Source organism: Coregonus clupeaformis, chromosome 21, assembly GCF_020615455.1.
Source record: "Coregonus clupeaformis isolate EN_2021a chromosome 21, ASM2061545v1, whole genome shotgun sequence".
NCBI lineage: Eukaryota > Metazoa > Chordata > Actinopteri > Salmoniformes > Salmonidae > Coregonus > Coregonus clupeaformis.
The window spans coordinates 802,790-829,992 of NC_059212.1; the positions used below are offsets into that span (position 1 = coordinate 802,790).

Here is a 27,203-nt window from a genome sequence, read left to right on the forward strand (position 1 = left end):
ATCAATTCATAAAAAATCCTACAATGTGATTTTCTGGATTTTCTTTCCTCAATTTGTCTGTCATAGTTGACGTGTACCCATGATGAAAATTACAGGCCTCTCTCATCTTTTTAAGTGGGAGAACTTGCACAATTGGTGGCTGACTAAATACTTTTTTTCCCCACTGTAGAAGGAAATCAGTCAATTGAAATAAATTAATTAGGCCCTAATCTATGGATTTCATATGACTGGGCAGGGGCGCAGCCTGGGAGGGCATAGGCCCACCCACTGGGCCTATGTCCTCCTTTTCTTCCCCCACGAAAGGGCTTTATTATAGAGAGAAATACTCCAGTTTCATCAGCTGTCCGGGCGGCTAGTCTCAGACGATCCCACAGGTGAAGAAGCCGGATGTGGAGGTCCTGGGATGGCATGGTTACACGTGGACTGCGGTTGTGAGGCTGGTTGGACTACTGCCAAATTCTCTAAAATGACATTGGAGGCAGCTTATGGTAGAGAAATTAACATTCAGTTCTGGTGGACATTCCTGCAGTCAGCATGCCAATTGCACGCTCCCTCAAAACTTGAGACATCTGTGGCATTGTGTTCTGACAAAACTGCACATTTGTGGTCTTTTGTCCCCAGCACAAGGTGCACCTGTGTAATGATCATGCTATTTAATCAGCTTCTTGATATGCCACACCAGTCAGGTGGATGGATTATCTTGGCAAATGAGAAATGGTCAATAACAGGGATGTAAACAAATTTGTGCACAACCTGAGATAAATAAGCTTTTTGTGCTTATGAAACATTTCTGGGATTGTTTTTCTCACCTCATGAAACATGGGACCAACACTTTACATGTTGCATTTATATTTTTGTTCAGTATATTTGGGAGCTGTCACTAAGCATATAATTTAAATGACAAGAAAATAACAGACCCCGAAAGGACTAGAACTATAATTGCATGAAGCCCGCTGTGTAATACAGTAAATACTTGTCAATTCAGTAAAATGCCATGGTAGCGTTTCCAACTTTCCCAAATTAATTATGTATTTTACAAGCTCTTCTTATAAAAATTAATAAATAGAGCAGTCCACAGTTCTGTGGCTATTTGACCACAGAACACCCAACAAATAAGTGTGGGTAAACAAATTCCCAATACCTGTTTACTGGCCATGATACATTTAACTAGTGTTGAAATAAAAAAATACAAATAAAAAAGCAGCATATTGAAAAAAAACTAGGAGAGAATTACACAATTTATTGATGTTGTATAAGCTTAACTCAAATCACTTAGAAATTGTAATAAAACAAATCGGGAAAATTAGTGGTTTTGTTTCAGTTCGGACACAAATATATAATCTGGCAATAGGCTACAATATTTTTGTCAGGTTTTAATTTATACATATAAAGCAGAATATACGGTCTTAAAGTGTTTTAAAAAAGTAATCAAATAAGTTTGCATTTCTATGTAAATACTGTTTACAGCTTCACCCTTTAAGATGTAGAGAAGGGAATTAAATGAGTTCTGCACACCAGAATGTTACAATCAACTTTCAGTTACCTACAGTATTAACAATCATTTCAAGGAACATTGTGTTTTCCAAACAACTGAAAACATCATTTAGACCTAAGACCTCATACCATTAATCGCATACCTTGTATTAATGCTTAGTTTTCTATTCATATTGAAAATACTGAAATAATGTAATTTTAATGCAGACAATCATTCGCTGGTATGAGTTACATATTGAAGGGAAAAATAGTTAAACCGAGATTGTATAGTTTTGCCATTTGGGTCTCAAGAGTAATTGAAAATAGATGGCTCCACACACGCATGCCCAGGGAAGTGTAGAAGAACCATATTCAGGTTGAGTCAGCTCCATCAAACACAATCACAGTCTCAATATCAACCCAACTAAATAAAACAAATAGCCATAATAACCTGATGGTTGACATCAAACTACAAATAGGATACCGCCAACCCTAATAACACATGATCGTATTTGTTACATAATTCCATTGCTTTTCTTCTCTTAACTGAAAGCTCCATCTAGTAATTGTTCCATATAGCGTACTCCCTTGTCTCTGTGCTACTTTGACATATTGTGCAACTGTTATGATAACCTCCCCATTTTGTCTTGAAGAGTCCTCAACTCTCCTCTCTATTTCACACTGATTTGAGTTGTAAAGTGGGGTCAGGAATGGACAAAACTGTCTGTCAATCAGAAATGAAAAAGCACTTTCCTTCTCTAATTCCTTCTGAACGTTTGTTTAATAAAAGTGCCACATTAGCGAAGTCTTCATCATACAAAGGACTGTGATAGAAACAGCATCATGAAAAAAAATGAACAGAGTTTAGTCGAGTGAAATCTTAATGGCCTTATCATTACTAATCAGAAATGGGTAATAGTATTATAACATTCACAAATAATCATTAAACCATTTATAAATAGTGTAATACTATTGAGTATTTCATTATTAGTAAACATTCATAGATGTATATAAGCAGTAATAAACATTTACAATGGTTTATTCATGAAAGTTGTTAAAGTGTAACCCAGAAATGTTACCGTTGAAGAAAGTACTGCAGTGCCCGCACAAGGAGCGCAATTTTACTTATTTTGCTATCCCAACGATTGTGGGATGCAAAGCACATTTTAGACGTTTAGATGAAGATGCCACTCGGATATCTGGAATCATGCTGATTTGGGGGAGGGGGGGACAGTACATATGACTAGACCAGGGATGGGTAACTGGTAGGCCCACGGACTAATTTCAGTCGGGGTCTCAACTTACTGTTGAGTTAGAATAATAGAATACACAAAGTGCAATTTGGGGGTGGGGGGGATTGTGGGTACGCAGACCCACGAGCCACTGCATGATGAGTTCAGTTTTTCTGTGCCTCCACCAGCATCAAAGTTGCCCATCCCTGGCCTAAGCTTACTACTCCCTAGTGTAGCATTGAAGTTGTTCCAGTGTAGAAGAGCTCAGCTTGTCTGTCATATATCCAGTGATGCTTAAAAAAAAAAAAATGCTTGCTTGTGCGTTAGTGAGTGTTGATTGTACAGTCGTTTTGTATGGATGTCTTCACTTGTGGGCATACTATATATATATATATTTTGTCATCTTAATATATACTTTGTACATGTCAATCAATGTTTGAGTGCATTTACAAATGGTTGGTGGGGGCCCTGCGCTTGAAAGTGGTGGACTACGCATCTCTATACCAACACTTCCAATCACTTTACCTTAAACAATTCAACACCAATCAGAATTGCTTTCCTATTACTTCCCCGAGAGGAGAACAAATCAAATGCCTGACTACTAAACTGCTCTATCGCAACAATATCAAGCAGGTGACCTACCATTCTAGCATACATCTGGACAGTGGACACCAATAAGACACATTTCTTAACATTGGGCAGCAGTTAGGATACCTCTGTATCCTATCCCATTGCAACACAGGGCTTTAACATGTATTTTTCTGTTTATTTTCACTATGGGGTTATCATCCATGATGTGGATCTGAGAGGAGGGTGCCACTGCCAAAACCTTCTCGAAGCTTCATGGCAATTGTCGTTATAGATAGGCCTATCACGAGACTGACTATCAACAGATATCAATAGATTTAATGGTCAACACTGGCTAGCAAGTCTGAGCCAAACTGACCATTGTAGCGCAATCTCACCACAAGCCCACAAGCCCGGGGGGGGGGGAAGAAACCAGGTATGCACAATCCTCAACCCATAGAAATAGAATTACCAATTATATTCATTCCATTTCGATGCCCCAACCTCCCCCATGAGATTAGTGTCCCAGTCTGCAGGACAGAGGGCCATCACTATCCTGCCAAACTGCACAGAAGATATAGAAAAAATGAAAAAAGTTCCTCCAATCTGGCAACCGATTCAATCTGGCAACCAATCTGTAGGTTTGATCCGCCGTGTTTGGGTAGCCTGGGAGGCTTCACTTTATTCTCAAGTCTTTTTTTCGACACTCGAAAGACGGCCCTAATGTTTCTGTCCATCCCAGTACGCAGGTTTGCAAAGCGCGGCAGAGTTCCGCGAGGGCGTCGGCGGAGTCACTCGTGGACATCCCAGATTTCAGAGAGCAGCGGCGGGAGCTTCTTGTCCTGGAGGCGCAGGGCAAAGACCTGCTCAGAGTGGACGCTGCTGAGGGTGCGGAGGCTGACCAGCTTCATGAGCATGCGTGGAAACATCAGGTGATCCTAGAAGGAAGAGAGGTTCATTTAACCCCGCTCATCATTTAGGGTTGGGAACCATTACATTTTGTATTTTTAAACCTAACATTTTCCTTTTACTTTCAATTATGATTTTCCAACCCATGACCTGAATTTCAATACATTTCCTGTACTGACTGGAATTGAAAAGGGAATTCAACTCAACGCGGACTCAAGTGTGTATGTGACAACCGAAAGATCCTCAAAACCTACACATGGCGGCTTGTGCAAGTTAAATCATATATAACTAGGGCACTCACGTTTGGTCTCTTTATCATGATGTAAGAACGTAGTGCGTCCACGTACGGCTGCTGCAGTCGCTCCACCAGTTCATGGTCTTGCACATTGGGCCGGTCTGGGGAACATACGAAAACAGCTTAACGTTTTATACTCAATACAATAGAAGGCATTGATGTATGTTGAATGTTACTTCCTACATATGGGCAAGGTCTCTGTAGTACCCAGATCAAGACGTTAATATTTTGATATCCCATAACTCTTTGCATAAATGCGGAAGAATTCTAAACAAAGGGACCAGCAAGGCGAGTGAAAATAACTTGGAGTGAATGGTAGCGGTACGGAAAGTTCACCATCAAAGTGGAAAATAAACATTCGTAGTGAACTCCTCAGCAAACACATGCAGTGCCTTCAGAAGGTATTCACACCCTTTGACTTTTTCCACATTTTGTTGTGTTACAGCCTGAATGTAAAATGGATTTCAATTTAGATTTATGTTTCGTGGAATTATGTTTTTCAAAATTCTTACAAATTAATTGAAAATGAAAAGCTGAAATGTCTTGTCAATAAGTATTCAACCCCTTTATGGCAAGCCTAAATAAGTTCAGGAGTAAAAAAAATGGCTTAATTCACATAATAAGATTTTTGAATGACTAACTCATCTCTGTACCACACACATACAGATACTATCTGTAAGGTCCCTCAGTCGAGCAGTGAATTTCAAACACAGATTCAACCACAAAGAAGGGCACCTATTGGTAGATGGGTAAAAATTAAAACGCAGACATTGAATATCCCTTTGAGCATGGTGAAGTTATTAATTACCGTAATTTTCGGACTATAAACCGCGCCTTTTTTCCCCATTTTTCGACCCTGCGGCTTATATAACGGTGCGGCTAATCTATGGATGTTTACAGCTAACGGCCACTAGAAGACCTCCTAAATCTATGGATTTTACAGGTTACAGTCCACCAACTTTAACTCTATGGGCTCTATGACCGGTCCGCGCCCCCCACCTTTAAGCGGCGGGCTCCAGCAGGAAAAGCTGGAGGCCGGAAAAGAGTGAGACAGGTAGCGCGCAAAAGTAAAAGTGGAACCGAGAGTGGTACGAGAGACCGAACGAGAGCAAGACAGACAGACATTACGAGAGCGAGACAGTTTGTCTCTTTCCCGACAATCCCCTCTGTGCACGAACCCTTACATATGGTAATTAAACATTAAAACACCTGCGGCTTATAGTCCAGTGCGGCTTATATATGTACACATCATTCAATATCATTCAATTTAGCTGCTGCGGCTTATACTCCGGTGCGCCTTATAGTGCGGAAAATACGGTACACTTTGGATGGTGTAGCAATATCCCCAGCCACTACAAAGATACAGGCGTCCTTCTTAACTCAGTTGCCGGAGGGGAAGGAAACCGCTCAGGGAATTCACCATGAGGCCAATGGGGTCTTGTTTTATTTTAGCGTAAAAAAAATTTTTTATACCCCTTTTTCTCCCCAATTTCATGATATCCAAATTGGTAGTTAGTCTTGTCCCATCGCTGCAACTCCCGTACGGACTCAGGAGAGGTGAAGGTCGAGAGCCATGCGTCCTCCGAAACACGACCCTGCCAAGCCGCACTGCTTCTTGACACACTGCTTGCTTATCCCAGAAGCCAGCCGCACCAATGTGTCAGAGGAAACGCCATACAGCTGGCGACCGAAGTCAGAGTGAATGCGCCCGGCCCGCCACAAGGAGTCGCTAGAGCGCAATGGGACAAGGATATCCCGCCCTGCCAAACCCTCCCCCAACGACGCTGGGCCAATTGTGTGCAGCCTCATGGGTCTCCCGGTCGCAGCCGGCTGCGACATAGCCTGGGATCGAACCCGGGTCTGTAGTGACGCCTCAAGCACTGCAATGAAGTGCCTTAGACCGCTGCGCCTCTCAGGAGGCCAACATGGTGTCTTTAAAACAGAGTTTAATAGCTGTGATAGGAGAAAACTAAGGATGGATCAACAACATTGTAGTTACTCCACAATACTAACCTAAATGACAGAGGGAAAAGAAGGAAGCGTGTACAGAATAAAAAAATATTCTAAAACATGCATCCTGTAAGGCACTAAAGTAAAACTGCAAAAAAATTGGCAAAGAAATTAACTTTATATCCTGAATACAAAGCGTTATGTTTGGGGCAAATCCAACAACACATCACTGAGTACCACTCTTCATATTTTCAAGCATGGTGGTGCCTGCATCATGTTATGGGTATGCTCGTCATCTGCAAAGGAGTTTTTTAGGATAAAAAGAAACCGAGCTAAGCATAGGCAAAATCCTAGAGGAAAACCTGGTTCAGTCTGCTTTCCAACAGACACTGGGAGACAAATACACCTTTCAGCAGGACAATAACCTAAAACACAAGGCCAAATATACACTGGAGTTGCTTACCAAGATGACTGAATATTCCTGAGTGGCCTAGTTACAGTTTTGACTTAAATATGCTTGGAAATCTATGGCAAAACTTGAAAATGGCTGTCTAGCCATGATCAACAACCAACTTGACAGAGCTTGAATAATTTAAAAAAGAATGTGCAAATATTGTACAATCCAGGTGTGCAAAGCTCTTACAGACTTACCCAGAAACACTCACAGCTGTAATCGCTGCCGAAGGTGATTCTAACATATATTGACTCAGGAGTGTGAATACTTATGTAAATGTATTTAATTTTTCAATAAATGTGCAACAATTTCAATAAACTTGTTTTCACTTTGTCATTATGTGGGTATTATGTGTAGATGGGTGAGAAAAATAATCTATTCAGTCCATTCTGAATTCAGGCTGTAACAACATTTGAAATAGGTCAAAGGGTATGAATACTTTCTGAAGGCACTATATCATTAACTTTTTTACTGTCAGTCTATTTATTAAGACGTTTTTCAAAACATCTACAGCCACCGTATCACTTAATTTCCTGACCCCGGTCATATTTTCACTGCAAACCCTGTAGAATCTTTGAAACAGCGCTGTTCTCATGAAATTGTTTGTTTTTTGGAAGCTTCCGCATATGATTACTAGGGAAAGACAATATAATAGCTTAAAAATCGATATTGCAAAGAAAATATTAAATATCAGTATCGGCCCAGAATATCCACGTCAATGAATCCCTAATGATTACGTCGATGTCCAGACCTTGGTAATAAAGGGACCTTGCATATGGGCTCTGTTCCACACTAGCATACCACTTGACCTCTGACCTGCAGAGAAGATGTTGATGGCGATGAGCAGAGCGTACTCCGCCTCGTCCAGGTGCAGGTCGTTCATGCCCTTGGAGAACTCAAAGATGGGGTTGATAAACTCCAACTGCAGCCCTGAGGGGGATGAGAGAGAAGGAGAGACAGAGGGAGAGGGAAATACAGACCGAGATGGATACAAATATGGGTTAAAGGTAAGAGGTCAATGTCTCTACAGAGTATGGCAGGGGTTCCCAACCTAGGGGTTGCGCCAAAGTTTCCTGGAGGGGGCGCGGGACCTTCCTTGATTTGAGGGGTAAAAAAAGATATATGTAAAATGTCAGGAAGACACGACTGATGCACATGGTGATATCTTTGGTTTGTCTCCATGACATTCAGAAGCTGAGCTACGACCTTCTAAAGTCGAGTCAAAGAAATTGAAGTAATCTTATGTGTGTGACTGTCGCTTTCAATTGATCTATTCACTTTTTGTAAAAGAGAACATGTATAATTATATTGAGTGTTCATATAAATTATAATAATAAAACATTTGGTAGCAGAATAACATTTGGGGAAATTGGGTAGACTTAATTTTCCTTATCCATTATTATTAATAATAATAATAATAATAAATAATATCATCATCATCAAATAGCCTACCTAAAAGATGTCATGAATCTTGTTAAACTACATAGAATTGCAGGAAATGTGCTTCAAAACAACATAATTGATGTTAAAAGGGGGCCCTGAGGAAAAAAGGTTGGGAGCCCCTGGAGTGCGGAAACAGAACAAGAGGGAGTTGATAATAAATAATATAATAATAATAATAATAATAATAATAATAATAATAATAAGCCATTTAGCAGACGCTTTTATCCAAAGCAACTTACAGTCATGCGTGCATACATTTTTACGTATGGGTGGTCCCGGGGATCGAACCCACTACCCTGGCGTTACAAGCGCCATGCTCTACCAATTGAGCTACAGAGGACCACCCATACGTGGGTGGTCCTCTGTTGGTGGTCCTCTGTTGAAGGAGAGTAGCTGATTGCAGCTTGAATGTGGATCATGAACACCTCAGACAAACAAAAGATGACACTGTACCTGCTTTGGCAAAATCCTCCTTGTTATAACTGAAGTCCTTCAGGAACGTGATGCTCTCAATGGCAGGGTTATATCTCCGCGATGTCTCCAGCAGCATGATCTGCAGAAAAACAAGGCACATCTCAGTGACAAACTAGAAAGAAAAAAAAAAGTGCAAACTAGATCATCTACTTGACATATTTAGACATGTGTTCCTGAAAACCAACATAATGATACCTAATGACATAGAATATGAGGGGAAAGAAGGTCAACGGTGAGGAGAAAACGATGACTCACCTCAATGGTTGAGGTCTTCAGCAGGGCAATCTGGTCCTCTCTGGTGAGCTCCAGGAAGCCAGGCAGCTGCTTGGCAAAGTCTACTATCTCCTGGACCGACATGATGGCCAGCTCGGTGAAGTGGGCAAAACGCTGCTGTCGCACCTCCCTGTTCTGAGGGTCCTGACTCTGGGGCCACGGCTGGAAATTAAATGGAGACAAAGACATCAATAGATTAATTAATGAACAAATTATTCAATTCATCAATAAAAAAATAAAAACACCTAATGCAATGCAGAGATTTCACCATGTACTCAGAGCTGCTACCAAAAATTGTCTGGATGACAAACAGTTCATTTGGCCAAAATTCAACATTAACAATATTTTGTGCAGTATTCTTGGCTAACATGTCTTTGAACATGCACAATATTAACAAAACACCACCACAATGCAGAAATGTTGTATTCCACCTCCATATCAAGATGACGATTTCATACCCATCCTTACATTAGTGCAACTGTCAATCAATCCAAACTGTTTAAGAAATCTAAACATGGCATATGTTAGTAGGGTTGGGACATTCAGAGACAATCACCGTGACTTTGGGCCGGTCGATGAACGAGCGCTTGTTGCACTGCTTCTGCATGGACACCAGCTTCTCGATCATCTCCAGCTGCTCGGGCGCCAGCGGGACCACCTCCGGCACCGGGGTGGGGGTCACCACGGCAGACGTGCGAGCAGTCTCTTCCTCGTTCTTCTTCATCTTCTTCCCTCGGATCTGCTCCTCTGAGAGAACACCTGGGAACGCCGGGAACACAATCAGCACAGTAATGAAAAGTAGGAAAAAGACAGATACTCCCATAGTTTGGGAGGTCAATTTAAATTATGTACGTTAGCTTTTTAGAGATCTTGCCAAGCCATCTCCAATCAGTATCTCTACATTTAAAATTAGTGTATATTTTACTGATTTTTAGCACAACCCCTACATTTCCCGACAGATCTAAGGAAAAGGTCCAAAAAAGCATAGGTACTTTTGAAGATAAAGGTGTATATAAAAAAACAAGATGGCTGCCACAGGGAACTGTAGCTCAACCATAAAGAGACAACTCACATTGCTCCAGCATGCCCGCCTCACGGCATTTGCGCAGCCGGCACTGCTGGCACTTGCGGCGCATGTACATATCCATCTCACAGCGGCCGTTGTTCTTGCACGAGTACTGGGCGCTCTTTATGACACTGCGGCGGAAGAAGCCCTTGCAGCCCTCGCAGCTCAGCACGTTGTAGTGGAAGCCCGAAGCCTTGTCCCCGCACACGCTGCACACCTCGTTCCCCAGCATCTTGGGGGCTGGACCCTTCTTCCTCTTCACCGGCTGGCCCTCTGTGGAAATATATAAAATGTATGTACTGGCAATATGATATGCAAATATCAGAGAAAACAGTAACAAGATTCAACAACAGACATAAACTGAACAAGTTCCACAGACATGTGTCTAACAGAAATTGAATAATGTGTGGGGGGGGGGGTTCTTGATGTGAGACGTTACCCCACGCTTCCACTAAGGCACCTGCAAGTTCCCGGACATTTCTGGGGGGAATGGCCCTAGCCCTCACCCTCCGATCCAACAGGTCCCAGACGTGCTCAATGGGATTGAGATCCGGGCTCTTCGCTGGCCATGGCAGAACACTGACATTCCTGTCTTGCAGGAAATCACGCACAGAACGAGCAGTATGGCTGGTGGCATTGTCATGCTGGAGGGTCATGTCTGGATGAGCCTGCAGGAAGGGTACCACATGAGGGAGGAGGATGTCTTCCCTGTAACGCACAGCGTTGAGATTGCCTGCAATGACAACAAGCTCAGTCCGATGATGCTGTGACACACCGCCCCAGACCATGACGGACCCTCCACCTCGATCCCGCTCCAGAGTACAGGCCTCGGTGTAATGCTCATTCCTTCGACGATAAACGCAAATCCGACCATCACCCCTGGTGAGACAAAACCGCGACTCATCAGTGAAGAGCACGTTTTGCCAGTCCTGTCTGGTCCAGCGATGGTAGATTTGTGCCCATAGGCGACGTTGTTGCCGGTGATGTCTGTTGAGGACCTGCCTTACAACAGGCCTACAAGCCCTCAGTCCAGCCTCTCTCAGCCTATTGCGGACAGTCTGATGGAGGGATTGTGCGTTCCTGGAGTAACTCGGGCAGTTGTTGTTGCCATCCTGTACCTGTCCCGCAGGTGTGATGTTCGGATGTACTGATCCTGTGCAGGTGTTGTTACACGTGGTCTGCCACTGCGAGGACGATCAGCTGTCCGTCCTGTCTCCCTGTAGCGCTGTCTTAGGCGTCTCACAGTACGGACATTTCAATTTATTGCCCTGGCCACATCTGCAGTCCTCATGCCTCCTTGCAGCATGCCTAAGGCACATTCACGCAGATGAGCAGGGACCCTGGGCATCTTTCTTTATGTGTTTTTCAGAGTAAGTAGAAAGGCCTCTTTAGTGTCCTAAGTTTTCATAACTGTGACCTTAATTGCCTACCATCTGTAAGCTGTTAGTGTCTTAACGGCCGTTCCACAGGTGCATCTTCATTAATTGTTTATGGTTCATTGAACAAGCATGGGAAACAGTGTTTAAACCCTTTACAATGAAGATTTGTGAAGTTATTTTGATTTTTACGAATCATCTTTGAAAGACAGGGTCCTGAAAAAGGGACGTTTCTTTTTCTGCTGAGTTTATATGGAACTATCTGGGAAAATATAGGCATGAACGCTAAAATATATAAGATGAGACTGTCGAAAACAAACAACGGAATAGCCTGACGCTTGGACCAGTCCGACTGGTTTGATGACATCACTGAACACACAGATGCCAGGTCTCCCTCATAAAATAGGTCTCGACCTCATTGGGACTTTCTGGATAAATAAAAGGTTAAATCAATCTGAAATACAAAAACATGCGCACCTGTGTTGGCAGGCATGTCGCCGGCGGGGTCGGCCTTGATGTCGCTGGGCTCCATGGGCAGCGGGCTGCTCTTCTCAGCTAGTGAGGAAGGCCCTTTCTGGGGGGGGCTGGGAAACCCTGCATGGTGGGGCGGTTCCAGGGGGAGGAGGTTGCCCTCATGCTTCATTTCTGCACTGCTGCGGTCGTTACCACTGCCAAGGCAGTTCAGCTGCAGCTCTGGGGCCCCGTCAAACACCTCACCTGCGATACAGAAACACACATTGTAGGGTGTCCAATCAAAAATGCATCTTTTGACCATTGGGTAAAATAATATGTTAATTGTGTAGATCAGTGGTTCTCAACTGGTTTTGCCTCAGGACTACAATTTAACCAGGTTGTCTCAGTCATGACCCAATATTCACATCAGAAGAAATATTTGCCAAAATACAATCTGGAAAACAATTTTTTTTATGCTATATTGATAGTAAATGTAGCAATTATATGACAAGGGAACAACCTTCCCACCTCTTTCATTGTCAGTAATAAAATTGCCCATATTCTTGATGAATGTTAATAAACTCACTGGTTTGAGACCACAAAAATCTACCAAATATAGCACTGCTAATAGCTCTATATTGAAAATACTGTGATTGAAAAATTGTTCAGAGATTAAATTAAAAAACATTTACATTTCAATTTGTCATTCATCTTATCCAGAGCGACTTACAGAGTGAGTTCATACATTTTCATACTTTTTTTGGTAAATTCATTATTCTACATATCTGGTTTAAGTCGTTGAAGTTCAGACTGGAGTATTATTTTATTTTACCAGCGACCCCTTCAAAACCTCCAGTTGAGAATCGCTGGTGTAGATAATCCTCTTAGAAAACCAACGGTCCAAACTGCATGTCCCTATCATAATCTGTTCAAAATGTTTTCAAGTTTTTACCCTTGTACGATGGGCAGAATAAGGTTGACTAAATAAAAGGAGCCCCACAAAATGTTAAATCCTTAAAAGTTGTTACGGGAAACCTGCACAGCTATGTCAACAGAGCCCGGTGCTTATTATCGGATGTATTAGGTTACGAAATCTGACTTTTTGGATATTATGTTAAAATGTATTTTATAACACAAGAAAACATTTCGCCCACTATGGTCAGAATGGGTAGACAACCTACGCATTGAGACGTTAGACCACTTCACTGTCACTTGCTGTGGCTTTACTTTTGAAATCATACATGGCCACATCACCTTTCACATAGGACACTCAGTTCTAATATTAAAGTCACAAGATTGTGAGACGTTCACTTTTAGGCCTAAATGTGCTCTGACTACATGCAACAATTCCACCTGAAAACAGTCCTAAATGTCAATGATATAGGCCTATCTGTAGTAGTAAAGGAATACAATTATAATTTTTTAACACAACTTGAAGCTATGAAGTAGTTGTTTTACTGCGGATCGGCTGGTAACGCTAGGTTCTGCAACGGATGGGTTTTGGATTATGACAAGGTAAGGAAGTAATAATACTAAGCTATTTCATTTCTTGAAACATTTAATATTTTCAATACATGACTAAGCCAGTTCAAATTCTTAAATCTGTATTCTTAGAAAAATGTATCTAAAATTGTCACTTCAATTATTAAACTCTATAGTGTATTATGTGGAATGACCAACAATGTCAGTGCTCCCAATCAGTGTAATGACAAGTGGGGTGGACTGAGACCCCAGTTGATGAATGGGAGTGAATGTCAATCCACATCAACAGTACAAGGACAAGTACCCAGTCAGATCATGACGAAAACAACATGGGGCTCTTACCATGACCAACATCTGTGATATCAGTCGCAGACAGTGTGGACATCTTCTGCACAGCAGCTTGTCATTACGAAATCAATCTGCACCTGGGGGTAATAAAATAATAATATAACTATAATATGAAAGCCAATAGACCATACTTGAAATAAAGGAAAATGCCATACAGAAGTGAAAAAGTAGAAAGCGTGTGAGATAATTAAATAGCCTGTAGACTAGGCTATATGGGCAGAGAAGCACAGCGCACTTGTCTTTAACTTCCTAAATATGATAGGCTATAGTTTAGACTCCAACACCGACTGGAAATACATTTTACTCTGCTTGAAAATCATCCAGTTTACATTTTAGTCATTTAAGCAGATGCTCTTATCAAGGGCTCAGACAGGTTTTCACCTTGTAGGCTCGGGGATTTGAACCAGCAACCTTTCAGTTACTGTCCCAACTCTAAACGCTGGGCTACCTGCCACCACCAGTTATGCAAAATTCTCCTAAAAGTTATGCAAAACATAGCTCAAGTCAAGTAAGTGTCCACTCTCCTATATTTAGCCCCAACTCTACTCTCTTTCAAACTATATCTACCCTACTGGCTGATATAGCCCAATAATACCGCTAGTCTAATATCAAATGGGCCACGTAAGAATCTCTGGTATTTTAACCTAATATATCTATCTAAGGATATTTTTGCTTAATTTTAATTTTGACTAGGGTGGCAAAATTGCTGGGACCGGGGCTGCAAACCGAGCTGCGTCCCATACACCAACAAAAAATTTTATTGCGGAACTGCGGTCGAGTTTTCACCCTTTATTCGGTACAGGCTTCCTTCTTTTCACTCGGTCATTTAGGTTAGTATTGTGGTGTAAGTACAATGCTGTCGATCAGTTTTCTCCTATCGCAGCCATTAAACTCTAACGTTTAAAGTCACCATTGGCCTCGTGGTGAAATCCCTGAGCGGCTTCCTTCCTCTCCAGTGGTGTAAAGTACTTAAGTAAAAATACTTTAAAGTACTACTTAAGTCGTTTTTGGGGGTATTTGTCAACTTATACTTCACTACATTCCTAAAGAAAATAATGTACTTTTTACTCTATACATTTTCCCTGATACCCAAAAGTACTCTTCACATTTTGAATGCTTAGCAAGACAGAAAAATGGTCTAATTCACACTTATCAAGAGAACATCCCTGGTCATCCCTACTGCCTCTGATCTGACTGACTCACTAAACACATGCTTCATTTGTAAATTATGTCTGAGTGTTGGAGCGTGCCCCTGGCTATCCGTAATTTTTATTTATTTTTACTAGCAAATGGTGCCGTCTAGTTTGCTTACTAAGGAATTTGAAATGATTTATACTTTTAATACTTAAGTATATTTAAAACCAAATACTTTAAGACTTTTACTCAAGTAGTATTTTACTGGGTGACTCACTTTTACTTGAGTCATTTTCTATTAAGGTATCTTTACTTTTACTCAAGTAGGACAATTGGGTACTTTTTCCACCACTGTTCCTCTCCGGCATCTGAGTTAGGAAGTATCTTTATAGTGACAGGGTGTATTGATATACCATCCAAAGTGGAATTAATAACTTCACCATGCTCAAAGGGATATTCAATGTCTGCTTCTTACATGTTTACCCATCTACCAATAGGTGCCCTCCTTTGTGAGGCATTAGAAAACCTTCCTGATCTTTGTAGTTGAAATTCACTGCTCGACTGAAGGACCTTATAGACAATTGTATGTCTTTCAAAAATCATGTTAAACACTATTATTGCACACAGAGTGAGTCCATGCGACTTAAGCAAAGTTTTACTCCTGCCATAACAAAGGAGTACTTGACTCAAGACATTTCAGCTTTTCATTTATTTGTAAGAATGTCTAAAAACATAAATTCCACATTATGGGGTATTGGGTGTAGGCCAGTGACACAAAATCTCAACTTAATCCATTTTAAATTCAGGCTGTAACAACATTTGGAAAAGGTCTAGGGGTATGAATAACTTCTGAAGGCACTGTAGTTGAAATTGTCGGCCCGTCCCCTGGCCTTAATTTCCATGTCCACAAACGTTTTTTGGTCCTTAAATTAGCCTTAATTTGGCCCAAACCTAGACGTCCATTAATTGGTTCAGATTTGGTCCGGTCCAAATCTGAACCAATCATGGACGTCTAGGTTTCAAACATTTGGACAGTACAGTAAGAGTATAGTACAGTTAAGAAAAGTAGAGTACTTCACAGTAATACAATACTTTCCTTTACTGTACTATAGAGTATAGTTCAGAACAGTACAGTAGAATAGAGTGGAGTAGAGTTTAGTACACAGTAGATCACAATAGAGTTGAGCAGGGGTCGCGTTAGAGTTCAGAAATCTACATTTTGAAAACGCAGACCTTCAAAACAAATCTGCGTTTTAAACCATTTCACCTGCATTTATATTGAAAGTCAATGTTTTTCTTCTTCAATAGAGTGATCAGGGGCGTGCAACTATAGTTTTCCTTCACAGAAAATACATTAGTGCAACACATTCGGCAGAAAATAGCTTCATTTTCATCAGAAGTAAATTAGCTTACAATGAAAAAGCAAGGTATTTTTTGCAAAAACGATGCATTGCCATCAGATTTCTAATGTTTATCATAGAAAGAAATAATGTAGCCAACTACATTAACTAATGTTTTGCTTGAAGTTAATCTTGCATATTCCCGGAGAAAAGTAGGTTACACTGAGAAAAGTAGCTACACATCATTCAGAGCGTTGTCTGCTGATAAAATGCCCATCTGTGAATCCTCATCCAAGTGGAGAAGTGCAACTTTAGTACAAAATGTATGCTTACAATATGTAGCATTTTAGATCTGCCTTTACAAAACCCAGCAAGATATTTCTTATGCGGTAAGAAAAATTGTGAAAAATGCGTTAACGTGACCCGTTGAGTACACTATAATGTACTGTACTATACTTTACTGTACTTGACTATACTCTGAGCTATAGTGTGCTGTACTTTGATGTCCAAACTTCTGCAATAGACGTCTATGATTGGTTCAGATTTGGTCCGGTCCAAAACAACCAAATTTGGTCTTGTTTGGTGGCGGAGTTTAGAATAATAACCAAATCTGATGTATTGAATTGTCCATGTGGTCTATATTAAAGGGCAGTTAATTTAATATACCAGGCTTTAAAAATATCAAAGGGATGTGAAATGTACTCTATTTGTGGAACGATTGATTGATACCCATTGATTCTTGAAGAACATAACTTATAAATGCCTCATGAGCTTAGTTCTACTGTCCCCATCAGAACCCCAAATAAGCTTGCTTTACTCCAATGTTTGTAAACAACGTAAGTGTAAACAAACAGTATAGCCTCAAAACTAGTGATGGGGGGGGGTTAATCAATAGTTACTTATCAGGATATTATTTGAGATATATCGTATAAATTTTGACAATGTGGCAATATTATTTTTCCACTAGTTGGCTGTACCTGCAACAAAACGCCAGTATTTTTCCTACATCAGCTTTGTTAAAACGTGATCAACTAAGAAAACAGCAGGGCGGCAGGTGGCCTAGATTAAGAGCGTTGGGCAAGTAACCGAAAGGTCGCTGGTTTGAATTCCCGAGCAGATATGGTCCACAATCTGCCGATGTGCCCTTGAGCAAGGCACTTAACCCTAATTGCTCCAGTAAATCGCTCTGGATAAGAGCGTCTGCTAAATTACTATAATGTAAAACACTTTTAGCTGATTGCCGTCTGCCCCATCTTCAGGTATTGACATTAATTCAATTAAACAATTTTGGCAAATGTAGGCATAATAAAACATTTACAAAATGAAAATTAAACAGACTTACTTAGCATAGACCTATTATTCGTTTGAGAGGCACAAGTGTATTGCATGTCAGTAACTTGTCAGTGTGTTTAGGAGATTGACCAGCGAGACAGTTGAACTGGGCATCTGGGGCTCAACATACCTTTGAAGTAATGTCTTGTTATGATCTGTCCATCTTCCCCATGTGAGGCTGAAACCTCATTCAATGTGGCTGCTACCCTGACATTGACAGACAAACAGCTTTAAGGACAGGCCTGTTTGTGTTCCACTTGAAAAAATTCTAAATCCCTCTGTCCTCGGTCTCGTGGAAGTTTTATGACTCAATAATATCTTGAGAGAGAGAAGCAAACCCTTCTGCTAGCCAATATCCTGTGGGAGACAGAGAGAAACAGAGAGGGGGAGGAAAGGGAGGGAGGCAGGCAGGGTCAAAACGGGAACACAGGCGAGGTAACTATCGGTCATTTGCATGGCTCTGAAATCCCCATAGGGCCTTGTGCTGCTCAAGTCTTTTCCTCTTGGAGTGTGTGTCTAACCAGCTACTTCTCACAAACACAACACACAAAAAAAGGGGCCTTCTCAAAGTCTACAACAAAGTAGGCTAGGTAACAGAGAACTAACAAATCACAAGTTAGGGTGTAACAGTACACTATTTGTACCGAACCGTTCGGTACGGGGACCTCAGGTCTGTCCACACTGTGAACCTGAATTAATACAGAAAAAAAAGATGTACAAAATTAAAACACTAGGCCTATAGGCTATGCCTCCAGTAAATCTGAGCTGGGGGGAGAAAAACAACAACATTTCAGGCTATTCCGTTAAAACAATGCACTAGGTAATCAAAATTCTACTCTTAATTGGCGCATTTGAAACTGTGCTTTTGTGAGGCGCAGCAAGGAACTAGTTTAAATCTCCAGTTTGGGAATTTTACGTCTTCCCTGATTCCAACAGTGATGGACAGAGTGGATAAAAGGTATGTTGCCACGCTCAATGAGAATAGCCGACAGCTGACAACTCAAATATGTTGACACATTTCAGGGCTCTACGGTGCGACCATTTTACTCGCATTTCAATTCAATAAAATTTTTCAATGGTCTACCAGCTAAACTGCAGTGGTTTTAAGGGATAGGTCAAGGAGTATACCTGGCACCGACGAAGATGGCGGCCTCGTGACTAGCTCTAAAAGCATTTCGCTACACCCTGCTAAACACGTGTATGTGACAAATAAAAATTGATTTATATTTCTATAATTGAAATGACACCCACCTTGAATTCAAGAGCATGTCTCAACCAATGGCAGGCACAACACAAAAACCTGAGATGTAAAGTAGGGTCTAAGCTTCAACATAAGTGAATATATTTAATTTGTACGCATTTTTAGATAATTGAAAAATGTCAATTTGTATTCACAAATGTATGTCAAGAAAGATTATAAGCAGGTTTCAGAGATGAGCATGCATGTTTCGGTAATGAGTGTTGCATAGTTTGCCATTGAAAAACTGTACTGAGCTCTACTAGAGATTCAGCAACCCAATAAACTGTGTCATGACTTGCATAATACTAAAATCGCTGATCTTAACGCAATTTACTTAAACATCCCTTATTTTAGCATAGGTACTGTAATTCTGTTTATGTATTTTCAAAAGTGACTTTAAAATACTATTTCTCCAAGGTCTTTACAGAAGGGTAATATTGGTGTATTAGTAAGTGGATGTGTGTGGTTCTAAGGTATTTTAAATGTATTTCTAAATTGAATGTGTTCCTATGGGCAAATGGCATAACATGATATGCCTATAAAGTATCTAAATATGCAGGATATGGACCAAAAACTGTCTTGGTATATCAAACAGTATAGGTAAGTGCTAAAACAGGTACAAATGTCAAAATGGGAGAAATACTCCTTTAAGTTGCGGCGTTGCTCTTTGCTGAAACAAACTCCAGATTGTGGCTTTAGGTAAATTAAAATGGGGTTTATACACCAATATTTCTTGACAACCCCTACTTAATCAAATAACAAAAGTTTTGCACAAAAATATTAATAAATCAAAAATAGATAAATAAAGATACAATAAGTAAGCAGTGTCCCTAGTAAATAGTTAAACGTTAACGGCACACCCATTGACTGTACATTAGAATTAGCTTATTATCATTACCGAAATTAAAGTTCTCATTACCAAAACGGACCTAAAAATTATGTAGTAAATGAGACATGTGTGTTGTGTTTGGGTAATGAGAAGCCCTTAGCTCAATCTGCAAGTAAAAGGAGACCGCCATTATGAGTCAGCAAACAATTGACCACATCACTAAAGTTTCATGCCTCCACGTTGGTAAGGTGCTTCTAAGTTTTTCCCCAATTTGAGCTTTTTAGTCATTTCGGTAATGAGAAGGTCAAGTGTCGTAAAGTGTTTAAAAATAAATAAATATATATATACTCATTCTGAAGGCATATAAGTGAAGAAATTAAATGAATTTGTGCTCAACTAAAGGACTACTCTTCTGGATGATGCATCATTGGTGAATAAAAATATAAAAAATTTTGAGTTCTACAATAAATGTATGTAATGAGAACATGTCCAGGTAATAATATTATAGTATAATTCATGAAAAAGGAAATACAGAAGTAAATAATTTTCTAAAATAATATTTTCTAAAATGACCTGAGAATTTAACACGGACGCACTTTGGTAATGAGACTTTGGGGTGACATTTTTAAAAATGTATAATAAAGACACTGTGCCATAAACTAGGCATCTTAGTTTTCATTTACATTTTAGTCATTTAGCAGATGCTCTTATCCAGAGCGACTTACAGTTAGTGAGTGCATACATTTTTATACTGACCCCCCGTGGGAATCGAACCCACAACCCTGGCGTTGCAAGCGCCATGCTCTACCAACTACAGAATGATAGTTGACTGTTGCAGATGCACCATGGTGTTCTAACTCAATTTGCTAAGCCATGGATAAAGCTGGTTTCATGAGAATCACCGTTGTTCAAAATTCTCATTGATTCTTGAAGAACCACAGCTATGCTAGATGCCGCATGAGCTTAGTACAACCGTCTTACCATGATAACTAGGGCTAGGAATTGCCAGGGACCTCACGATATGATATTAACAAGAACCTTCGGTGCCGATGCGATATGTATTGCGATTCTCACAATTCTAGATGCATTGTGATTAGATACTGCGATTTAATGTTCCAAACATATTGCTCACTATATGTCTGCTGCTGAGAGACCGAGCAGGAGAACATTCATTTAGATCAGTCATGGAAGTAAAAGTCCTGAAAACATGTTGGCTCACCGTTTAAAAAAAGAAGATGGAGAACGAGCTATAGGATGAAAAATACAAGAGTTTTGACGCAGGTACAGCCGACTAGCGCTAGCTAACGCTACCTAGCAAAAACTAAAAACACATTTTTACAACTCGATTCTTGGGAGTCAAATTATCAATATAATATTGTCCAAAATAATATAGTGATATGTAACTATCGATTTTTTTCCCCCATCACTATTGACAACCCCAAATAAATAGGCTTTAGTTGTTTTACTCCATTGTTTGTAAACAAGCTTCAAAATAAGTTTAAACCTAGCTTTTTGATATCATGGACTGTCAGTCGTATCCATAGCACCATCTATGAATGTGAGAGAGATTAGGCCTACATTTCTCCAGGCCCATTTCTAAGAGTTATGGCAAAACAAGTGGCTGGGCTGCTGTTTCGATGAAAAACTAAGGAAGGATTGTTCCTTTAAAATACTTTTTGCCTATTAAAATGTACTGGTCAATGTACTGTGTCCTAGGCTAACAATAATGTCCACTTTAGAGGACAGGAAAGCTGCAGCTGGTTTGAAAGCTTGAGTTGACTGGGTGAATGAGGATCTTTGGGCTGTGGGCCACTGACCTAAAGTAACCGCACTCCCTCGCTCATTACAAGTCCAATGTTCTGTAGAGCTTATCAGGTACCTTTGTCCAGGGAATGGGTGCCACTGTTCTCAAAGACTGGTGTAATTTAAATCATAGGAGGCATTCACAATAAAACAAATATTTTAAAGGGGATATCTGCGTTTTCTACATCAATTTTTTTTACTTTTAAATTCATGATATACACCCATTGATTCCTGAAGATGCCTAATTCAAAAACCTTACTTAAAAATATCCTTTTGGTCATAAATAGATTTCTTTCCATGGCTTGAGGGACATTCAGGAAATTAGGAATATGCCCTTTAACCTATTTTATTCTGTACTTTATTCTAAGCCTGTCATGAGAGCTATAGGGAACGATCCCCCCATTTGTAAACATATAATTGTTACTCAACAATGGTGAAGATACCATACAAAGCTTTAAGACAAAAACGAATGTTGCTTACGCCCAAGTTTCAGTACCTCCTTTGATGGTGAGCATTTGTGTGTGTGTACGTACAATCTCACAGTGAAAGGCAGCAGAAGACTGAGTTCCATCACAGTACTGTGCCAGTAAGCAAATTGGGTGTCAATTAGATTTTTCTCCTGAATGTCACAACATCAGCGGATGTAACTCTACTGGTTAAGCGAAAAGTCTTCCATACTCAGCACCAAGAACAGTGTGTGAAAGGAAGATACAGTAACATTAGCAGATTGACCATCCAGAATCACACTTCAAGGAATTGTGGGTACAGAACTAGTATGAGTTCTAGTCATTCTATTTATATGAGTTTGGCCTCTATTGACCCACTGAGGAAAGAAAAGTCACCTCAAACTAATTTCCCACACACAGGTAGAATTGGACATGGACACAATTACTAGCTATGCTATCTAGTAACGGGCTAATGTGATGCTCCATTAGTCATTACAGGATAGGTACTGTTTGGCATAACACCGCACATTTTTACCAACCACAACGATACTATCTTCATTTGAGTCGGCCAAACATGTACAGTGCATTCGGAAAATATTCAGACTCTTTCCCTTTTCCCATTTTGTTACATTACAGCCTTATTCTAACAGATTTTTTTTCCCAAAGCAATCTACACATAATGATAATGATTTGGAAAGGCACACCTGTCTATATACGGTCCCACAGTTGACAGTGCATGTCAGAGCAAAAACCAAGCCATAAGGTTGAAGGAATTGTCCGTAGAGCTCCGAGACAGGATTGTGTCGAGGCACCAAAACATTTCTGCAGCATTGAAGATCCCCAAGAACACAGTGGCCTCCATCATTCTTAAATGGAAGAAGTTTGGAACCACCAAGACTCTTCCTAGAGGTGGCCGCCCGGCCAAACTGAGCAATCGGGGAAGAAGTGCCTTGGTCAGGGAAGTGACCAAGAACCCGATGGTCACTGACAGAGCTCCAGAGTTCTTCTGTGGAGATGGGAGAACCTTCCAGAAGGACAACCATCTCTGCAGCATTCCACCAATCAGGCCTTTATGGTAGAGTGGCCAGACGGAAGCCACTCCTCAGTAAAAGGCACATGACAGCCCGCTTGGAGTTTGCCAAAAGGCACGTAAAGGACTCTAAGACCATGAGAAACATGATTCTCTGGTCTGATGAAACCAAGATTGAACTCTTTGGCCTGAATGCCTAGCGTCACGTCTGGAGGAAACCTGGCACCATCCCTACAGCATCATACTGTGGGGATGTTTTTCAGTGGCAGGGACTGGGAGACTAGTCAGGATTGAGGGAAAGATGAACGGCGCAAAGTACAGAGAGATCCTTGATGAAAACCTGCTCCAGAGCGCTCAGGACCTCAGACTGGGACGAAGGTTCACCTTCCAACAGGACAACGACCCTAAACACACAGCCAAGACAACACAGGAGTGGCTTCGGGACAAGTCTCTGAATGTCCTTGAGTGGCCCAGCCAGAGCCCGGACTTGAACCCGATCGAACATCTCTGGAGAGACCTGAAAATAGCTGTGCAGCGACGCTTCCCATCCAACCTGACAGAGATTGAGAGAATCTGCAGAGAAGAATGGGATAAACTCCCCAAAGCGTCATACTCAAGAAGACTCAAGGCTGTAATCGCTGCCAAAGGTGCTTCAACAAAGTAATGAGTAAAGGGTCTGAATACTTATTTAAAATGTGATCCTTTTTTTTTTTTATCCATTTGCAAATTTTTCTAAAAACCTGTTTTGATTTGTCATTATGGGGTATTGTGTGTAGATTGATGAGGGGGGGAAATGTAATCCATTTTAGAATAAGGCTGTAACTTAAATTGTGGAAAAAGTCAAGGGGTCTGAATACTTTTCAAAATCTGTGTCCATTTGCAGGTTATTGGTTTGAATTTAGAAAATGCGCCGTTATTTTTAAAAAATCCATGTTTTCCTTCATGAAGTAATCCACCAATGTGTACGCCACCATCTTGTCTTTTCAAATATTCTCACATGATCGAGACAGGTGAGTGTCATGATGACATACTGCACTTTGGGGTGGACCCACTGGAGTGTATGGTTGATGAAACAGTGAAGCATGTGTTGATGTATTGTTCTAAGTACCGGTATGTGGAAGAGAGGGAAAGATTGATGTAATAATAATAATAAGCCATTTAGCAGACTCTTTTATCCAAAGCGACTTACAGTCATGCATGCATAAAAATAAAAAAATGTTGTGTATGGGTGGTCCCGGGGATCGAACCCACTACCTTGGCGTTACAAGTGCCGTGCTCTACCAGCTGAGCTACAGTAGGGTTATTGAGGTTGGACAGGGATGGAAGGGATTTTGGGAATGGGGGAGGGTTTGTTAGAAGTTAGTAGGGCTCTTATTTTCTTAGTAATACAGGATTAGATAAGAGGGTTTAGTTTCTCTTAATGTTTCTTTATTCATTTAGTCTGTAAACTGTGATTGACTACACACTCAAGTACAGTAGGTGGCGGCATGCACCTCTAACGTTTGTTTGCGGACCACCATAATCTTATAGAAGAAGGTGTGGACACCTGTCTCAATCAATGAGAGAAGATTTGAAATAGACAAGATGGCAGTGTACACATTGTTGGATTACTTCATGGAGCAAAACATTTATTTTAATAACAGAGCATTTTCTAAATTCAAACGAACCACCTGCAACTAGACAGACATTTTAGAAGATACATATTTGGCCGAATCGAGAACGAAGATAGTGTCGCCAAGTTAAGGTTGATAGAAAATTCTCTGTGCTACGCCAAACAGTACCTATCCTGTAACGGCTAATGGAACATCACAACATTGTTAGGCCGTTACAATCTGCTAGCTATGTATCACAATCACATTGAACAGCCATGATCAAAAACACACCTAATGTCATAAATAAAAATTCTGAGGAGTCTGAGTTGAGCACGGGCTTCATTAGTCACCATCATCATGAGTTCCAATTTAGCACGGGGCGGCAGGGTAGCCCAGCGGATAAGAGCGTTGGGCCAGGGATTCGAAAGATTGCTTGTTCGAATCCCTGAGCCGACTAGGTGAAAAATCAGCCAATGTGCCCTTGAGCAAGGCACTTAACCCTAATTGCTCCTGTAAATCGCTCTGGATAAGAGCGTCTACTAAATTACAAAAATGTACATATAAAATTGTGCCTAGTTAGTTAGTTAGTTAACTTGTTACGTGACAACACTGTCACTGTCCAGCTATTGAAGTTATGTTGCAATCTTATCTATGGCAAGATCCCAACTTGTTATTTCGCAATCAAGTCATCATGGCCATTGAGGTAGTTAACTGCTAGCAAACTAGATAGTTTTCTGATGACATCACTGATGTTGACGTTAGTTAGCTAGCTTACTACGTAGCGTTAGCTAGGTAACTACTAACGTAGTAGCTAGCTAACTTGTTAGCAAGTTGTTTAACGCAACAAGCTAGGCACATAACTTTATAAACACTTCACATTTGAGCTGTTAGGCATCGCTTTAGCTATGGTCTTCTGTGCCTCGTACGCTGTTTTTCTATACCTAGTTAACGTTAATTAGAAAAGAACTAACTAGCTAACGTAATCTGTAAACTTATACAGGCAGGCTTAGCACGCTAACGTTAGCTAAGGCTCAAGGGCTAACTCTGGCTGGTGGTGGATTCTAGCTGCCAGGTTCGTCAGCTAGCTATTCCAGTAGACAGAAAAAGACAACTGTATCATGTCCAAACTGGCATCTCAAGAAGACAAACTATCCCACGCAACACAAAAAGTCAGATTTGATGGCTTGCCTGAGTTTGTAACCGATAGTTACCCCGTTTCGTAGCGACTAGCCAGACAGATCCCACGAAGTCCTCCTGCTGCACGGTCGGTGTAGTCAATCATGTGACTTGAGCAGGAAAAGGTAGAGCTAGGCCTAAATAAATTTCAACCGAAGCCACAACGATTTGTCAGTGTTAACATACATAGCTAGACACAACTAAAAGGGATACATTATTGCAAAAGCCATATATTTAACTGCACCACCCCCGGCCTTGTCCAAGACTGATCTGATCGATTGCACATGACGTCACGACGACAATTAGTAAACTCGCTCCATTTTGTTGAGGGGTGCAATGTATGCTGCGTTCAAAACAACTGTGAATTCGGAAAAATACGAGGTCAAATCATGACCTCAGTGATCTTCAGGTTTTGAACGCGGCAGTATTTCTGGAAGATGTGGGCACTTCAGCAAACGATTTCTTTCATGCCATTTTTTATTTTATTTATTTAACCTTTATTTTATCAGGGAGTCATACTGAGACCAATGTCTATTTTACAGATGAGCCCTTGATTACAGAAAATACACATCAAAATATAAATACGAAATGCAAGCAGAAAGAAAACACAGTCATAAAGAATGTATTTCCATGTTTTCTCTTGCTGCTTTTGGCAGAAAGAAAACACGGTCATAAAGAATGTATTTCCATGTTTTCTCTTGCTGCTTTTGATTTGGAATGGAAGTTAGAATAGATTTTGGAAGGTGGTTTGGAACCATGCTCATCCTCCAGGCGGCGATAAGGAGCATTGCTTTGGCTACCGAAAGCCATAGAATAAGAATAAACTATATCATTTCCGGTAGGTGGTGCACAGTAAAGGAAACAAAGATAATTTATTATATTGACAAGATAGTCGAGTGACCGGTCTAACAATGGAAATACAAACAAAGGTAGGCAGAAGGGAGGAGGAGCGTGTGAACAACAGGCACAACTCCAATATAAAGTCGGTTTGGCAAAAATGCCACGTGCGTCCACTTAGATCAGTGCAATCGTAACAACCTAACCATTACGAAACTTATATTTGAACAAATTGGCAATTACATTTTTTGTTGACCAAATTCGACACTCTAATGGCCCTTTCCTCGCTGCCTGGTCTTATTTTCGTAGACAGATTTTGGGCAGAGTAAACCTTCTTGCTTCTCTTCCTGTTTGAAGAAAAACAAACAGGAGTAAAAAGGAAGGTGGTTCCTTGGTGGACTGAAGGAAGATTGATGCGCGTCACATGAAAACAAACAAGTCTGACTTCAGTGTTTGAGGGTCTACATAACAAAGAAATCAGTACAATTGATCATATTGGACGTGGGGGAAATTGGAAGTGTAGGGGGAGTCGGAGGAGAAATGTCGTCCCTAGACAAGGCAAGAACTAGATGTATGTCAGGAGAAGTGCAGTACTACCATAAGGAGAGTTATACTTGGAATACGGAGGAGGGGAAAAGAGAGGCAGAAG

General features: G+C 40.7%; 1 protein-coding gene across 6 annotated transcripts; it reads right to left on the reverse strand.

Moving 5' to 3' along the window:
* Positions 1 to 1,225: 1,225 nt before the first annotated feature.
* LOC121534848 (oxysterols receptor LXR-alpha) lies at positions 1,226 to 26,070 on the reverse strand. Of its 6 annotated transcripts, none has more exons than XM_041841439.2 (11): positions 25,753 to 26,070; positions 17,732 to 17,958; positions 13,790 to 13,872; positions 11,990 to 12,229; positions 10,143 to 10,409; positions 9,627 to 9,829; positions 9,053 to 9,232; positions 8,777 to 8,876; positions 7,697 to 7,810; positions 4,483 to 4,577; positions 1,226 to 4,210 (listed from the first exon to the last, which is right to left on the reverse strand). In XM_041841439.2, the coding sequence occupies exons 3-11, from the start codon at positions 13,830 to 13,832 to the stop codon at positions 4,064 to 4,066; spliced, it is 1,389 nt and encodes a 462-aa protein (XP_041697373.2). In that variant the 5' UTR covers positions 13,833 to 13,872; positions 17,732 to 17,958; positions 25,753 to 26,070; the 3' UTR covers positions 1,226 to 4,063. The 6 variants fall into 6 exon arrangements, with proteins under 6 accessions (XP_041697373.2, XP_041697371.2, XP_041697372.2 ...); XM_041841437.2 differs by having other exon boundaries at positions 7,682 to 7,810; XM_041841438.2 differs by having other exon boundaries at positions 9,621 to 9,829.
* Between the last annotated feature and the right edge of the window lie 1,133 nt (positions 26,071 to 27,203).